This window comes from Manacus vitellinus, unplaced genomic scaffold (genome assembly GCF_001715985.3).
Source record: "Manacus vitellinus isolate BGI_N305 unplaced genomic scaffold, ASM171598v3 scaffold_30_pilon, whole genome shotgun sequence".
In the NCBI taxonomy this organism is placed as follows: domain Eukaryota; kingdom Metazoa; phylum Chordata; class Aves; order Passeriformes; family Pipridae; genus Manacus; species Manacus vitellinus.
In genome coordinates this window covers 6083105-6101647 of record NW_021940291.1, presented here as the reverse complement: position 1 = coordinate 6101647, position 18543 = coordinate 6083105, and the positions used below count along the sequence as shown (strand labels likewise).

The window sequence follows — 18543 nt, the reverse complement described above, 5'->3', positions numbered from 1 at the left end:
CTTAGTGCCATAGTCCAGTTGACAGGACGGTGATCAGTCATAGGCTGGACTCGATGATCTCAGACGCGTTTTCCATCCTAATTGATTCCGTGATTTATGGAATTTCAGTGCAGCCTGGGCCGCCCGCACCTTATTTATAACTACGGAGCGCACTCCGTTACCGTAAATACCCTCATGGGCACGCCCACAAAGCGAAGTTACCGTAATTACTGCCACTAAGCCGCCACGGCATTTCAAGGACGTGAAGCCCAACACGTGCTCCCGTATATCACAGCAGAGCCGTAATGCCCCGAGAAAAGCGCATGCGCCGTGCGGCGGCGGGGCGGAGCGCGGCCGCGACCCGGTGGGTGAGGAGAGGAGAGGAGGAGCGGCCGTCCCGCCTCCTCCTGCTCCTCCTGCTCCTCGCCCGCGGCTCTCGTGCGCCGTTCCCGCCTCCTCTCCCCGCGTGCTCCCGTGCCCCGAGGCCTGCCCCGGCGCTGACTCGCCGGCCGCGGGTGTCGTGGAGCCATGGCGCAGCGGAGGGCGGCGGAGCGCGGGCCTTGCCAGGCGGCGAAGCGCCAGGCACCAGCGCAGCTTCTGGAAGGTGCCGGGGGCTCGGGGCGGGGAGCGGCGTGACCTCGCCCTGGCAGCGGACGGACGGCCCGGGCCTGCTGCGCGCTCTCCGGTGCCCGTCGTGCTCGGGCACCGGCCCCGTCCCGCGCGGGCGCTTGGCGAGAGGGGCGCGGCGCGCCCGACGGTGCCTGTGGGGGAGAGCGCTCCCGCCCCGCGGGTGCTGGGATGGGGCACCAGCTCCTTTGCCTTCTCCCCTGCGTGAGGGAACACGCGTGGGTCTGTATGTGTGTGTGTGTGTTATTCCACAGCCGGCACGGATGAAGTACAGAAAGTGGAAGTGGCAGAAAGCGCAGTTGGCTGTGTTTTCCTTTTTTCGCCTTCTAAGTTGCTTATTTATTTATCTATTTATTTATTTATTTTGCTCCTTGGAGGAGGTGGTGTCAGGCTAACCACGGTCGCAGCACACTGGAACAGGCTGCCCAGAGGGACTGTGGAGTCTCCCTTGCTGGAGATGCTCAAGAGCTCTCTGGACGCAACCCTGTGCCATGTGCTCCGGGATGACCCTGCCTGAGTAGGGAGGTTGGACCAGGTGAACCACTGTGGTGCCTTCCAGCCTGACCCATTCTGGGATTCTGTGGTTGTACCTGGTTCGTGGATGCTGCCTTTGGCCTCGGCTGACCCAGCGCACACCTGCGGGGTTGTGCTGACCTCAAACCTAAAAAACCTTAAAGCCCATACAATTGCCAGCTCGTCCAGCTGGCTCTGTGGGTTTCGTCATCCTCTTTCTGTGTTTCACAACAGTGAGGTGTCAGCGTGACCCGTTTGAGTGCTGTGTATTGGCATTGTGGTCATGCCAGTGGTGTCTGCGAGGGAAAACACAGGCTTGGCTCTTGGTGTGCTGTTCAGGTGACCCTCGGGAAGCTGTGCAAGCCTCAAAGTGCCCAAGGAGAGAGTGGTTTAATACTCACACACATACACACCCTAGTGTGGGTGCAGAGGGTTCTTACTGTTTCTTTCAGTTTAAAGTTCTTCATGCGTATAGCTGCATTTGTGTGAAACAGCGTATTGTACATATGTGGGCATTTCAATAAAAATCTAAAATACAGGCCTAAAATGTAATTGTGCCACTTACTGTACTCCCATTGCTTCCCTTACAAAAGAATTTAAAGGCTAATAAAAATTTATAAAGACATATCCAAGAGAAGTCCTCTTCTGGTAATTCCCAAGTCCGGGAACTGTAATCTTTATATTACAGGCTGGTGCGCGTGTGTTTACATGTTTCCTCCTGATGAGTGTGTATCATCTAACTGGCCAGTGGCTGTGCCTGGTAGCCTTTCATTGGAGGGGAAAAAAACCTGCAAATCTGTTATTGAGCAGGTTTCAAAGTTGTATTGTACATACTGAAAATTTAACTTCAAGTTAAATCTAGTTAATTAGACTGGCAGAAGATTTCTGGCAAAAAGGAAAAAATACGTATGGCTTATGTCGTTTTGCTCTGTTTTTCTCTTTAGAAATGTATTTATTAATTGATGCTCAAATTATTTTGTATCATAGAAGTTGACTTCTATGGGATGTTTGCCAGTGTAAGAACTGCAAATTTGTTTGAAAGCTTTCAGGGAATGTGAGCTATATATGTTACCGAAAGCATTTGTGGGAAGATTATGCCCAGAAGAGGGATTACTTTTAATATTCCCTTAAAGTGTAAGTTTGAAATCTGTTGTAAAATGTGAGGGATTGCTTTTCCTTCTTTTGTTTTGGTAGTGTTGGGGTTTTTTCTAACTTTGTTTTATGTTTAATTTCAGGGAAAGCTCTCGCAGAAGGTGGATCGGCTCGGACATCACTTCTTATTTTGGTCTCCATATTCTTATCAGCTGCTTTCCTTATGTTCCTGGTATATAAAAATTTCCCACAACTTAGTGAGTAAGTATATCAGGAAATATTAATTTCTTAATGCGTTTGATTTTCAGTATCAAATTTTAGAAAAGCCTGCATGGGGTTAAGTGAATTTTACTCACATGGGTTAATTATAGACATAACCTAAAATAACTTTGGGTTTATAACCTAGAATGTCAGGATACAGAGCTTAATACTGAGATACTGACCAGTGGGATCTGTGTAAAGAGAGTTGTACTTGACCTGGGGCTCTGTTGCACAGTTGTGATACCGTGTTTTGAAGTGTTACCCCCATCACATCAGCAGTGTTAACTGACTGTGTTCTTAACCTTCTTCAGCTGAGAGCCAGAATGTGCTTGGTTAGGGCTGGTTTCGCTTTAAAATTCCTTGTACACTGGTAAAACTGGAGGCTGGCACCAAAAGGGGAAATCCTTCTTAGCTGAGCTTCATGTTCTCTTTTTCTCCTTTTGTGTCATCAACTACTTGTGTTGGAAAGGTAGGCAGGTTGACAGGATGGAAGCCTGCTTGCCTGACAACTTTCCCTTTCCTTTTAGTAGTTAATTTTCTGTCTGATAAAGTGGCTCAACAAGTTCAGTTTGCAACAGCTCAGTCCTTAAGTCTGATACAGAGGGAGCGAAGACACTCAACTGTGCTGCCCAGGGTTAAGGTGTGACATGAGATTTTGCCCTGAAAGCTTTATTTATTTGTGAGGTGAAGTTCTGCCTCTCTTGCTGCACTTCAAATGTTGTGACCCCAGCGTTGAGGCAGCTGTGTTTGGTTTTGGCTGAAATGTTGAGTGCTTTCAGTTGCCAAGGTTTGGGTTGCGTAATTATTTCTTTTTGATCAGTACTTGGTAAGAAAAAAAAATCCTAGAAAAGAAGCAGGTGATTGTACTGAATTAAAAAAAAGGGTTGCAAGTATCTAAAATTGGGGATTTTCTAATATAAACCAAACTGTAAATAATAAGTGTTCCTTTGAGAACATTATCACAGCAATAATAATGGTTTGTTTGCTGAGGCTGTAGTTTAGTGATGTAGTGTGTATAATTATGTCTATATTCAGTAATTGTACTATTTGATTATATTTCCATCACTCCTGATTTTTTTTTTTTTCTCTCCAGAGAAGAAAGAGAATGTATAAAGGTTCCTAGAGATATGGATGATGCAAAGGCCTTGGGAAAAGTCCTGTCCAAATATAAGGACACGTTTTACGTTCAAGTGTTAGTGGCTTATTTTGCCACATATGTTTTGTATCCTTTTTCGGACATAAAGGGCAGTTTTGTTGTAGCCATACTTCTCTGAAGCACTAAATGAAAAATATGAATTTATAAATTCTTGATCGTGGATGAAAAAGTTGAACATACCTGGGAGTGTTTATGAATAGACACAAATATTTTAAAATCTTTGAAGTTAAAAACTTTTATTGAGTGTTCCAGTATGTTTTTAGGACTATAAGAAAGGGTTGTGTAGAAAGAAATTGATGTATGCATTTATAGTAGTAAATGCTGTTGGGGAAGCAGCTTCACCTTTACTGTGTCTGTTATGGACAGTATTCTTATCTGTGGTATTAAGCTTGGTCTCACTTTAGTGCTATGCTAACTCTGTAAATTGCAAACTGAATTTTGAGTTACAAATTACTGTGATTCTATAGGAAAACTGAGACTATTGCACTGCTTTTCCTTGAGACATTCAGAAGTGCCATATGAGGGTAATTTACAGAATATTTAACAACATTTCTGAAGGAAAGTGTTTTGAGCCGTCTCTTGTCTCTGCAGTGCCCACATTCAGAAAACCAAATCTCTGTTTCCTTTTAGAGGGAGCTGGATTTCTGAAGTACTTTCTGTCCAGCAGGACACAAAGGCTACCTGTGTTCTGTGTCAACTTCTTTCTCCTGAGTGCTGAATATATTAATTAATCATTAAACACACTCTTAACTGGAACACTTGACTAAAGGTTAATAACTTCAAAAACTGTTTAAGAGGTTCGTTTCACAGTTTTCGTGCAGAAGGCTTTCATAACTCAGGAGAGACAGCACTGAATGTGCCATCAGTGATTATCTTTATCTTATTCTTTTAAAGTGTGTTTCACCAATAATAGGTTTAGGAAGAAAATTAAAATGTTAGTTTATATATTAACAAGAAGTAGAATAGAATTGGCTGTTTATTGGTCTACTGTAGCAGCTGATGTGACGACATTCACTGTCACAGCAGTAGACTGTGATCCACTGACAGGCGTGTTCCAGTTATCTCCGAACCTTGACACTTGCTTAGCAGAAGCTGTACTGATTGTAATGGACTCCAGGAAGATTATTTGGCTTTTTAATATTTAGGTCAATTCAACTCAGATAAAGTAGTGTGCAGATTTTTTTTTATTTGCTTTAACTTTTCTATCCAAAGTGGGCAATACCTCATAGTCTCAAGTGTGCCTAGCAAGCCTGAAGCTCAACTGCCTATTGGTTTATACTGCAGAAACTTAATTGTTGCCTTTTTGAAAATCACTGACTGAAATTAATGATCATGTACTGTAATGAGTGATTACACCATGCCTACCTGTAAGGAAGCAGCTGCCTTCATACATTTCAGTCTTCCATGAAACTTGTAATTATGGGCTTGGACAGCCCTGTGAACTTGTCAGAGTGAATATCTGAAACTGCTTATCTGTAGTAAACAATGTAAAATCAGAAGAATGTATTTCCTGGAAGTCCCAGTAAATCCCCAGTGTCAGTTGTAGCACAGATGGAGAGAAAAATATAGTCAGCTTTATGTAGTGACTTATTTTTTTGTGTACAGAATGATGAATCTACCCCTTGTTGCTCTGTGTTTGAGCTTCTTGTGCTACTCCACAAATGTATGTTGAAGCAAGGATCTTGAGAGGCTGTGCCTATTTATCGACATGGTAACATGTATCTTGAATGCTTGGAAAATTAAGAAGTGGGTAGCTTTTTAAAAATGTTTTTCTCCTTGACTAAAATGCATCCAGCTTGCAAACATTTGCTATTCCTGGGTCTATATTCCTCAGTATCCTGTCAGGGTTTCTTTATCCCTTTCCGCTGGCCTTATTTCTTGTTTGTTTGGTAAGTATGGAAGATAGCTTGTGAGGGCATGTATTTCTATCTCTTTGGAATACAACCAAGCATGTGAGCAGCTTCCTGTTGGAAACAATCAGAGTCTGAGCAAAACAGGGATATTCTTCAGTTTCTGGCAAACAAATGAGTTCTCATTTAGCTCTGCTGTGAGAAGAGTGTTATCCACAAAATTCACCGTAGCATGGGGTGATGATCCAAAACACTAAGCTGTTTCTCCAAGTTTTCTTAATAACCAAGGCATTCGAGTGTGAATCAGCCAGAGTTTCGTTTATTCTAAATTTGTTTACCATCTGCCAGAACCCAGTTGTAATTTCAGAACACAATTACTGTGGTTTTATTATCACACTGCGAAATGCATCTGTTTTTTAAATTTAAATGGCTTAAATGTGCAAGAAGCTTAATTTAAGATTTGAAATGTATGTTATCGACAAGCTTCAAAAAAGATGTGCAAAAGATGCAGTTGTAATGTGCCTTAGTATTGAGATTGAGTGATTGAGTAGGTAGGGAGGACCATGTGGCTGAATTTTCAGGTTTGAATCTCTTTAGTGCCATTGTGCCCCTTATTTGCAAAGCTTTTGCTGTTCAAAATCTTAAAACTGCAGAAGCACTCAGTGTTAACTGACAGATAGTCAAAGTTTTCTACTTGGAATGTTAAGATTGATCTAAATGCCTTTGGAAATAAGGGAGCTGTCTTGGGTCAACAGCATTCTTAGGGAGCATGTACATGGAGGGCTGAATGGAAACAGGCTCTAGCCCCCTGGTGCAATTAATAGGGATACAAGGCTGAGATTAATTAGAGTTTCTGCTAATTTGTTGTCTTTTTTTTTCAGTGCTCAGGACTTGGAGCTTCATTTTGCTATATGCTTTCATACCTAGTGGGACGTCCTGTTGTATACAGATATTTAACAGAAAAAGCAGTAAAATGGTCAGAACAGGTAAGGCTTCTAGAGATGCTGGAATTTGATACAAAATGTATAGTGGAATAGCATGGAAATCTAGGAGGGCTTGTGCACATGTATCTAGTTATAAAGAGAGGATTCCGACTCCTCTCTGAGAGTGTGTAGTTATTTTCTCTGTGTGTTTTTAAACAATGGGGAGTATTTCTGATTTTGTGGTATTTCCCATGAGAAAGTTGTTCTTACCTAGGAAGAGTTTTTAATTGACCACCCTCTGTTTTAGCTAGTGTCAATAGGAACCCTCTGCAGCTTCAGGTAATGCCAAGTAACTGCTCTAACCATCAGGACTGATGAAAGCTGGGCTTGTGTTTTTGTAGGGCAGGGAAACCTGTAGCTGTATGTCTGATTGCAAAACCTTGATTTGAAGGTGTTATTGTAGCTGGAGCGTTTAGAAACTTAATGTTACAGTATCTGGTAACATTATTTTCAGCAAGACTTAATTGTGAGAGGAAGCTAAAGGTTCTGAAATACAAAAACAGTGTATGATTTGTACTTGACCTTTTGTCTCTTTCTTTGATACTCTGAAATGTGTTCAAACATTTTTTTTTTTTTTTGCAAGCATGAAGCACAACTTACTACTGTATTCTGTTCAGGATTTTTTTGAATCACATAAAAATACTTTAAACTTGTCCTCGTTAGATAAGATATGGAGCTGTGTCTGGCACAATTGACCTCAATAAATGATACAATAGTGTTTTGACTCTTGACCCAAGTATATTTTAATGTTTTAGAATTATAAAATCAAGATTATATTGCTGTATAATCTTGAGGCCACTCTGAGTAGCAAATGGTTCCTATTTCCATTAGTAGAAGTGAATATGATTTTAAATTACATGTGCAGCTCATATCTCACTGTTTCCAGGTTAATAGGATCGTATCATCCTTGCACATTGAGGGCTAAGCCATTTCATGTGCAGCATTAATCAATATTTAAATTTTTGTCCTTCACTGAGATTTAAAAACCTTACAGTATTATTACTGAACAAGAGCAGGGCTCCTGATTTTGGTGTTACAGTTAAATATAAATTTGCCTAAAGCTGAAAAACAGGGTTGTGACTGGGGTGAGTTGCTCTGTGAGGTTTCAGATGGAATTGCAATCAGACCAGGTTTGATTTCCACTCTTTGGGGCCAGATGACCGTGTTTGGGCTTAAGCTTAGTGAAGGTCTGCCAGGATAGGCCAGAAGTGGAGGGTGCTTTGCTATCCTGGTAACTTGGTTTGAGGTTACACTACTTGTTTAAAAGAGCTGATTTGCTAAAGCCAGGCTGGCAGGAGAAGAGGCCTTGCTGTAGCACTGGTGTAAGGAGCTGGGCTACACCTGAGAATATAATGAAAACTGTGAATGGAGTTGGAGCTGTTGTCCTTGCTCCTGGGTGATGCTGGGCATTTGAACATATGGGGAGACAGGCTTTGCAACTGTGCTGGCAGCAGCCACCTGATGAAGTTCAGAGCCATGACCTGGGTAAGCTTCAAGTGAGGAATATAGCTGTGTTTCAGGTTGGATCATGAGTTAGGGCAGAATGGGTTGAGGAACAAACTTCATTGCTAGTTCCTGCACAAGCTTTAGGAATGGAGCTACGGGCTGGCTGTGTTGGTTGGGCTACAGTTAGGCAGAGGGAGCTGTGCTGGAGTTGGGTAAGGCCTGCTGCTGTCCCTAATGACTCGCTGCTTGAGTTGGGTGACTGAGACACATCACCACTGTGCTCTGCCACAGACAGGTATTTCCAGACTGATTCCAGTACTATTTACAAGTGATTCACTGGTGACTCTTCCCCTCACGCATTGTTTAACTGCTGTTTATGTTTGCAACTTGTCAATGTGTACAAAAGATAGGGCCCCCCTCACAAACCTCTAGGAGTAAAATCGTTTTGTATTTTCAAGGCAGGGATTTTTTTTACTAATTTTTTTGTTGTTTTTGTTTTGGCAGGTTGAACGACACAGAGAACACCTCATTAACTACATAATATTTTTGAGAATAACACCTTTTCTTCCCAATTGGTTTATCAATATAACATCTCCTGTAATCAATGTGCCATTGAAAGTGTTTTTCATTGGCACTTTCCTAGGTAAGAATTGTGGCTTGTGAGCCATAGTTTGGGGGGGCCAGAAGAAGGGGCATGATTTATCTCTCCCTGTATGTGTTATTCAGCTGAGATCACACCTACCAGATAGCTGAAAGATTCCACAAGAATGTTATTTCTATGTGTGGAGCTTATGGCAGCAAAAGATTTTAGCAGTCAGGACTGTTCTCATGTCCTGGATGAGAGGTAATGAGCCCAGGCTTAATTACTTGCTTAAGGAAACACATTATATGAACACTTTATTAGTAACATTTTGTTCTGCTCCATGACTGTATAATACTTGTGAACAATTACATGCTCCTATTTTGGGCTCAGCATGGTTGCATGAGGATGTACATGATGTTAATCTGAAGCATTATTTCTCAGCTTCCCACTCCATGTTGTCCATTAAAACATGTCTCCTGAGGAGTGAATTAATAATTTAATTAATGTACTGCTAAACACTTTAGATTTTTTAATTGGCATATTTTGCAAACACTTTTTAATCTGGTTAGGAAACAATTCATATTTTGCCTTTGTGAACTTAAATAAAATCAGTTTGTAAAATAGACAACCTGCAATCTGCAGACTCTTAAAGAGCAGATATTATTTGCTTAGACTTGTGTTTGAGTTTGTGTTAAAAAATGGTGTAAAACCAGTTCTTTTGATAAGTGGTTTTTGTCTTTGATTTCTGTATTTACAGCCTTCTTAAAAAAAAAAAAGGCACAAGGTGACAAAATCTCAAACTTTTGGTGTTAGAAGTTGGATGACTAATTTATGGGTTTTTTTACCCTAACAAGTTGTTTTTTCATCCTTTCCCTGCTGCAGGTGTGGCACCACCGTCTTTTGTAGCCATTAAGGCAGGAACAACGCTGTACCAGCTTACAACAGCAGGGGAGGCTGTTTCCTGGAACTCTGTTTTTGTTCTCATGTTTCTAGCCATCCTCTCCATCCTACCAGCTCTCTTCCAGAAGAAACTGAAACAGAAGTTTGAATAAGGATCAAACTGGACCAGAATTTCCCATACTTCATCTCAGGATCAGCACTTCTGATATTTGTATATTTGCTTTTCTATTGGATCTTAAGCAATTAAAGGGGAGGCTTGTAATTGATAAGAATGTCTTTAAATGAACACATGGCCTTAAATGGAAGGAACTGTGTTCAGATATGTACTGCATATAGTTTTGTAACCAAACCATCAGTGTTTTACTTTGGGAGGGGGTGTGTGTGTGGCTCTCAGAATGAGGGAAGTGAAAACATAGGTGTAACATCTTGCTCTAGTTATATGCAGAGCAAAAATTGTAATGTGCTGATGCTTTCCAACACTTGCAAGAAAAAAACCTTAATTACCCAGTCCAACTTCGTAACATTCTCTGTAGGCTTGCATGTGATCTAGTCTGAGAGCATTTCTCACTAACAATATTTCCCTTCTTTTTTGCCTTTGGGAGTTTCAAAATAATAATATAAGAACGGTGCTCAATCAGAAACAAAGGTTCTTTTCAGTACTTTAACTACAATGTTATTCTCATCCTGTTTGTTTACTTCTATTTATTAGTGCTGTGTGGAATTAAATACTTGAACCTACATCTGCTTTACTAACTGGATTAACGAAGGTGAAGTGTCACATCATTCCCTCTTGTCCTCTGTTAAGTTTTATTCTGGGAGAGGATATAGAAAGGGAGAGAGCAGCTTAGAATTTTTATCTTGGCTGGCTGATGATTCTTAAGTTCTAATTTTAATGTTTTTCATGTTTATTATTTTGCCAATATTTCACTTGCATAGATTTATCCTGCCAATTTAAAGTGATCGTATGGTTATATAAAACTTTCAGTTCTCAAGTGATTTAAAAATGCTTAAGCAGTGTAATATTACCATTTCTCAAGCAATATGTAAAGACTATAAAATTCTTCATTGCAGCTTGTTTAGCTAGAAGAAATGTCAGGTACACAAACTGGTGCAGTTCCTGTTAAGTAGCTGATCCCAAATAATGCTCAAAGCACCACGTGACAGCAGGCTCTTGTGTCAGTGTATATAAAAATGAAAGGAGGGTTCCATTGTCTCCTAACTCAGTAACTGGCAATGGGCAACCAGCTCTGGTTCACCATCAGGAGAAATACGTGTGAGGTATGTGATACCTCTCCCTGTGTGCTTCCAGCTGTTGTAGTTTGTTGTGTTGTCAGTGGAATCCCATGAAACGAGGCCCTGACCAGCGAGGAACTGGGGAGTGCACTGAAGTTTTACCCCTCTGAAACCAGTGCTGCTGACATGCTTTAAGGTGGTGCCCCTGCAGTGTCTTGCTGAAATGGGAGTCAACACATCAGCATGTGCTCCAGTTCCAGGGTTTATTTGTCTGTGTCCTCGTGTTAACTCATGATCATATCACAGATCTTTGAGACGTAAGAGAACAGTTCCATAAATGTGATAGTGTAAAAGGTACTGGTACCTTTAAATGGGTTTATTCATTTTGTAACATAATGTTAATTGACTCTTTCATTTCACCACAGTATTATATGTAAATATATAGTAAATACTATTGATACACTATTTGTCTTTTATTTAAATCTGGGCTGCACAGTAAATGGTATTTTTTACGTAAGGAATTCATATCAGTTCTGTTTGCAAATTTATTGTAAGATCATTCAGCTTCAGCAATTATTTTGTTATGTAGAATTTACTCTAAAAGTGTACTTTGGCATTTAAAACTGAACAGTGATTACTTTTATTGCTGCTGTTCTAATCTCCAGAGTTCCTCTACCCAAGGGATTTATTCCATAGTAACTCTGAGTGTGAATTTAGCTGTGTGAGCTAGTGTCCCCTGGACTACTGAGTATGAAGCTGCTGTAGATTTACAGCCTACTTTTCTGCATAGTTAATTTTTCATGCAGATGAGCTCTCAGAATAAATTACCTACTACTTACTGTCCAGTGGCTTTTGTCTAAATTTCTGGTCAATAACAGATGCTGTTGTAAAATCCCTTCTATGCTGTGTAAAGCCAATGTTTTGGTGGAACCTTGACACTAAAGAAGGAACTGAGCTATGTTTCAATCTAACTGTGCTATCACTTGACTTTTTCACTGAGTTCTGTTTCACTGTGTAGATGGGATCAGGCTTTGTTACTCAAAACCTGTGTTTGAGCCATAAGACTGAGTTCCCATCACAATGACTAAAAGCCTTAAAACCTTAAAAAGGTTGAAAATAAGGTTCTTTATTTTTTCAAAACCTTAGCATTTTTTTAACCTGTCCCTTCCATGTTTATCTTCAGCTGCCAACAGCCTGAAGTGGTTCCCTACCCCATGAAGACTTCTGAGGGTTTTGAAGAGTAAGGCAGGCCTTGTGAAAAAGGCAAAGAAAAGCACTGTGCTGTGGAATACTGTACTAGCCTACTCTTTCCTGTAGGGAATCCAGCAAGTGATCCGAGAGAGAGCTGTAACATTCTGGCAGAAAAACAGCAGCTACCAAGAAACTTACCAGGAAATCAGAAAGATGTAGCTTTGTTTTTTAATTGCAAGGGATTTTGAGCTGTTAGGTGACCTGTTTATCTTCTGGAATTTTTTGTGATACCTGCATGACATCATTACTAAGTGTCTCTCTTTATTTGATAATAAAGCTATTATATAAAATATGAAGCCCTGTATTTTTTGAGTATCATGAAGCATGCTGAACTTCCAACTAAGTTTAATTTTTTATTAAAAGGGGTGAGTTCTTCCTAAATGGTATTTTTAATGACTGATTAAAAATTAAGCTGAGCTGATTACATCTGTAAATGAGATTAATTCTATTTCAAAATAAGTAGGTAAACTTGACTTCCTTTTCTCTCTGAAATTGATTTCTCATATACAGCAGTAAATTTGAAAAGTCCTTCTGGTTTGCACTGGAAGGCAACTGGATATAACTTGTTTTATCTCCTCAAATAAAACTATTTGCATAATTTGCCTTTTTTTTATTTGCATTAATCCCTGATGGAAGGCCCCTGTGCCAAACTTTTTTCAGCTTCGTTCACCTTCCCTTAATATTCTGTCAAGCCCAGTTTATGAAATGCTTTTTTTCCTCTTGAATTGAAAGCTTACTGAAAGGGTAAGACAGAAGAAGTAAAAGTTTAAAAATGAGAAGTCTTTCTTTAAAATACTACTGAATGATGTTATGCAAAGTCAAAACATGTTATTTGTTTTTAGGTAACTGAAGATTTTTATGTGTTGTTCTTGAGAATTTTCATCATGTACAGTTTCTGTCCTAACCCAGTTTTATCACAGTAACTAAAATGCAGTGTGTATTGCTCCCTTTGAGGGATGCTGCCTGCCTCATACTGCAGTGCACTCTGGATGAAGCTGAACAAGCAGCAGAATCAACTCAGCCAGGTACCTGATCAAGGACTCAAACACCTAGAAGCTCCTGCAGGTCCAGTTAGTAACTGTAATAGAAGCTTTTGTGAGAGGTGTTGATACAGGAATGAAATCCATACCTCTGGTGTTTTGCACTGGCAATACATTCGAAAGGAACAAACCAGGATTTCTTTAGGTTTCTTAGTCACAGTTTTTCTTTCATCCTTGTTAGTGGTAGCAGTGTAGTAATAACTCTGGGAGTAGTGGGAGCTAAAGCACTAAGAATCAGACCTTCTAGTCAAACTCCTCCATTTAAAATCCTCTGGCACAGTGAACAGATCCTGTCCCAGAAGTGCTTGTCCATTCCTTGGCATCCGCTACAGAGCCAGTGCCAGAAAGGAGAAGTCAAACCATCCCTCAAATACTTAATGAACTACTTTTTATAATGTGGGACAATCTCTTTTGCAGGATTACAAAATTGGGGATGTTTTTTTTCCTCCCAGAAGACTGAAATGACAAAAAACTTTCCTTCTATCATAAGCAGTGGGAAGTTTGTGAACCGTGTGTTTTAGTATCAGAGTATTAAGAGGGAAATGAAAAAAAGTTTTTACAGGAGAGCAGGATCCAGAGCGAGTTTTGCAAAAATTACTCTGACTATTTTTATGACCAATTGATGTCTTGCAGTGACAGTTATAATTCTCAGCTGGTGGCTTTTTAGCTGAAAGATGTTATGGCCTGTTAATAATGGCAATTAATATAAATAAGAGCATAATATATTTACTAACATACTATAACTCCCCTCCCAGTTCTTAAAAATACTCCACTTAGTGTAATAATTCACGTTTCCTTGTTTTATAGTACACAAGGAAGAATCTGGGTCTGGATTCCAAGAGCTAATTCAGTGACTGGTGTATATATGAGAAGCCTCATAAAAGCTCCTTTCTGTAGACAGTCTTCCAAACACAGAGAATTCTGCTCAGGTACAGCTGTAGGACTTCAATGATCTCTTCGCAGCCTTAAAAGCTTAGAAGGCTCTGGAGAGGGGTGGGAGTGCTGCAGTGGGAAATGGCTTTTAAAAATCTGCCTTGTAATTAAGATCTAATGTTACAATCATAACTCCTGATTTTTCTTTTACAACCTAGCCCTGAGCAGTTGTATCCAAAACCTGGAATTTGCAGTGTTTACTGTACTTGGAGGAATTCCATGTCATGAAGAAGTATTCTGAGCAGATCACTAAATCATTTGTATGTTTGACTCTTTGTTCTGTGTTAAACTGATTTCTCATGACTGTGAGAATTACAAACTCCCAATCAACCCAGAATTTGTGCAGGATTTGCTTCTACAGCTGGATTCCTAGAAGTCTATGCAGCCTGATGGGATTCATCCAAGAGTACTCAAAGAGCTGGCTGGTCATCATGAGACCTCTCTCAATGATTTCTGAATGGCCTTGGGAATCTGGAGAGGTCCCAGTTGACTGGAAGTTGGCTAACGTTGTCCCAGTATTCAAGAAGGGCAAGAAGGATGACCAGGGAAACTACAGGCCTGTCAGTCTTACTTCAGTGCCTGGTAAAATTATGGAGAAGATTACTCCGGGAGTTACTGGAAAACAGCAGGAGGGCAATGCAGTCATTGGTCACAGCCAAAATGGCTTCATGAGGGGAAAGTCCTGCTTGTTGAACCTGATTTCCTTTTATGACAAGATAAGTCACCTAACTGACCAAGGGAGAAGCCAGTTGATGTAATCTGTTTGGATTTCAGTACAGTTTTTGATACTGATCTCTCACAGGATCTTTCTGGCCAAAATGTCCAGCCCACAGCTGGATAAACACATCATGTGATGGGTGAGCAACTGGCTCATGGGTCGGGCACAGAGGGTGAGAGTGAATGGGGTGACATCAGACTGGTGACCTGTCACTAGTGGGGTTCCTCAGGGCTCCATCTTGGGCCCTGTGCTCTTCAACATCTTCATAAAGGACTTGGGCACAGGACTGGAAGGGATACTGAGCAAGTTTGCAGATGACACTGAACTGGGAGGAGCTGCTGACTCCCTGGAAGGCAGGGAGTCCCTGCAGAGAGACCTTGACAAATTAGAGGAGTGGACAATCACCAACCATAGGAAGTTCAATAAAAGAAAAGTGCCAGATTCTGCACCTGGGATGGGGCAACCCTGGATGTACAGACAGACTGGGGAATGAGAGGCTGGAGACCAGTGCTGCAGAAAGGGACCTGGAGGGGTCCTGGTTGTTGGCAAACTGAATATCAGTCAGTAGTGTGGTCTCTAGGAGGTGGAGAGAAGAGGGACAACGCTGCTTGGGAACATAAGAAGTGTTCAGTGCCTTGAAGTGACAGTTGTGCTCTGATCTGTGCCCTGATGGGGGTGATCTGGTGTGCAGGCTGTATGCCAGAAGTCTGTTGTGTCCGTGTCACACCAAATGCATGGTCAATAAGCAGTCACAGCCAGTTCCCAGTGTCCGGTTTTGCAGACTGGAGAGGATTGCTTTAATGGTAACAGTCACTGCTTTGATTTTTTTTTTTCTTAAAGAATCCAGGGTAAATAACCTAATTAGAGTCATTAGAAGGTGCCTCATACAATCAGGACCCTGACAGCTGCAGCGATCTGTTTGTGCTTTGAGCTCTGTTACCTTTCTAAGCTTAGCTCATCTTGGGAAACAGCTGCCCAGAAAAAAAGGAGATACTCTATTTCAGCCTCTTTCAATTCTCTGAATGAAACTGTAATTTGCTGTTGTGGTTTCTTATTGCTTATTAAATAAACTCTTCCAATAATCATGACTGTGATTGCTGGCAAAGTAAATCTGATTTAACTAGCATGAGGAATAATCAAGACATCTTTGCATTAAGTTCCATCTTCACTATTTTAAAAAGACTTTATTCTCTTTGACTTAAGGCTTGAGCTTGAAAGTACCAGTCTTTGCCATTGAAAACAGCAGCTGAATCAACACTGATAGTCTTGCCAAAGACAATGAATCACTAAATGTCTTTATGATTCTCTGGCTAAAGAGTCATAGTTTGCACAGAATTCACCTTTCCACAGATTTTTCTCAACATCATAAAGAATACTTTGAAGAATTTGTAACGTAGTCTAGAGTGCTGTTGCCTCAGTCAAGGACATCTAAACCACTTGCAAAGTTTCCTGATTTCAAGAATTGCCATATTTTGGGTGTTTCCTGCTATGGGAACATTGCTCAAGATTAAAACTACTGGCCTTTGAATTAAACATCACAGATGTTTGTGGTCACTAGGCAAGAGTATGTCAGAAATTAAGTCATCAGGGTCGAAAAAGATACAATAGAAAAGAGACAGTCATTGACAAAATGGGAGGAGAAAGCTCTAGGTATTCAGGTAGAGCTGTTGGATGCACAGATTTAAGAGTCTGTAAGTTGGCTGGGAACGCAAAGAATTTATCTGACAAAGTATGAATGAGCCTTCCACAGCAAAAATTGTGGTGACTGTTATCTCTCTTGATTAATTAACCCTTTGGGGGTTCTGGTTCAGCAAATTCCACTCATCTTGTCCAAGACTCTCCTTTTAAAAAAGCATTTCTTGTCCCTTACCCTGTTGCGTATCAAGGCACATGTGCATTTTAATATTGCTGCTCAACAGTATGTCTGGTAATTCTCTGCTTACTTACTGGCCCATCTAACTTTATTTGCTAAATCTTCTAAATACATGGTTATTGCTGGAACAGTTACAGTGCAAGTAAGAAAATTTTTTTATTTCCCCATTTTACTCTTTATTTGACAAAAAAAGCCCCAGCCAATACCTGTGCCTTTCTTACAAGGCCTTCTGAGACCCTTGGGCTGTGACTTTTCTTTGTAAGGGTTAAACTGCAGTTCAGGCTTACTCAAAAAGAGTTTACCATGTGCTGAATACGTTGTCCTTTGCCACATAGAAAGCAGATTGAGAAGTAAAATGTGCAAAAAATGGCTAGAGAACATAGCAGAGTAAGAGCAACCAGATTTAGCAAGTTCTGTTCTCTGTTGTGTCTTCTGCACACCACCAAGCAGACTCAACATAATCTAAATATGCTTATTATAGAGTTAACTTGAACCTTTTAATCTAATATTGCTCCTACCCTGCCATCTTTATTGAAATCTTTCCCTGAAGTTTACTAGTGGTTTAAAACTGAACTGTCAGTCAAATCTAACCAAGATTTTCATGCATTGATAACCAATTCAGTCTTAATCAAGTGACTACTGATAGCATCAGTGTTTCTCACAGTTGTTCCTATTTCCAGGAAGGATGGTAAAGCTCACTGGGCCCAGTGGTATAAGAGCTTAATTGTTGTACTGCAAAAGGCTGTAAACCATTGGTGAAGTCTTACATGTGCTGCTGTCTCCAGTGTCCACAGAGAACTCGGTATGTCTTGGCAATGAAAACTCAAAATACGTGAGGTTTCGTATGCTTGGTAGTGAGTTCTATTTGGTGTCTGATCAATTCAGCATTATGGATGCAACCTTAACTATTTGGGCAGTCCTAGGTCATAAACCTTAAAGACTGCAAAGTTTTAATTTCTCCTTTTATAAGCCCTACAAGATAGGTAAGAATTCAGATGCAAATGCCACAAATAGAGAACTGAGAGAGAGGAAGGGGAACTACTTACAGATCTAATTTTAGAATAATGAGGCCATCCCAGGTACCTTTATGGTCAGTGGGAAGAGTGCTGTCAAGACAGACCATATGTGCACATTAGTAGCCCTTCAGCAGCTTGGTTTGGGTCATTCTTCCTTTGGCTTGTCTTCCTTTCCATGCTGGGCCAGAGTGCGGAATGGATTTCACACAGCTGTAGAAGCCCAACTGTTAACAGAGATGCCTGTGATGTTAATCCAAATAGGAAAAAGAAAGCCCTCTTAAAACCAAATAACCTTCAAAGCACTTCCCCTGCACCCACCCTCCCTCCCTGTGGCCTGGGCCATTTCAGGGCACGGCTGCTCCAGGAAGCTGTGGAGTCATGACACAATTGGGGCCACAGCCCTTAGGGAGAGGCAATGGGAAGCTGAAGGTGATGGGAGGACCCAAGCCCAGAGGTGCTTTCAGAGCACCACCACACTGATCTGTGCCCTGAGCAAGTGGCCCCAGCAGCGCCTTCCTGTCCTCTGTGTCTGGTTCTGGTTCCGTACAGGAGAGTCGTGGAGCTCCTGGAGCGGGTCCAGTGGGGGCTAACAAAGTTGATCAAGGGACTGGAGAATCTCTCCTGTGAGGAAAGGCTGAGGGAATTGGGCCTGGACACAATAGATTGGACTCAATGATCTCAGAGGCCTCTTCCAACGTAATTGATTCTGTGATTCTGTTCAGCCTTGAGGAGAGACGACTTAGGGGGGACCTCATCAATGTCTCAGTATCTGAAGGGAGGGTGCGAGGAGGATGGACCAGGCTCTGCCCGGTGGTGCTGAGCAATAGGAAATGAGACAATGGGCAGAAACTGATGCACAGAAGTTAAACATGAGGAAGAACAAGAGGAAGAACTAAGTGACCGCACCGGAACAGGTTGCCCAGAGAGGGTGTGGAGTCTTCCTCGCTGGAGGCATTCAGACGCAATCGTGTGCTCTGGGATAACCCTGCTTGAGCAGGGAGGTTGGACCAGATGACCTCTGTGGTCCCTTCCCGCCTGGCCCATGCTGTGGTTCTCAGTTGGGAGGGGGCAGATCGCGTTCCGGAGGCT

The 18543-nt window shown here is 41.3% G+C and overlaps 1 protein-coding gene across 1 annotated transcript; it reads left to right on the top strand.

Annotated features, from left to right (window-relative positions):
- Nucleotides 1-493: 493 nt before the first annotated feature.
- On the top strand, nt 494-12166 carry TMEM41B (transmembrane protein 41B). Its single transcript, XM_018076095.2, has 7 exons — nt 494-583; nt 2355-2472; nt 3566-3694; nt 5424-5517; nt 6360-6464; nt 8412-8550; nt 9373-12166. The coding sequence occupies exons 1-7, from the start codon at nt 508-510 to the stop codon at nt 9540-9542; spliced, it is 831 nt and encodes a 276-aa protein (XP_017931584.2). The 5' UTR covers nt 494-507; the 3' UTR covers nt 9543-12166.
- The last annotated feature ends 6377 nt before the right edge of the window (nt 12167-18543 follow it).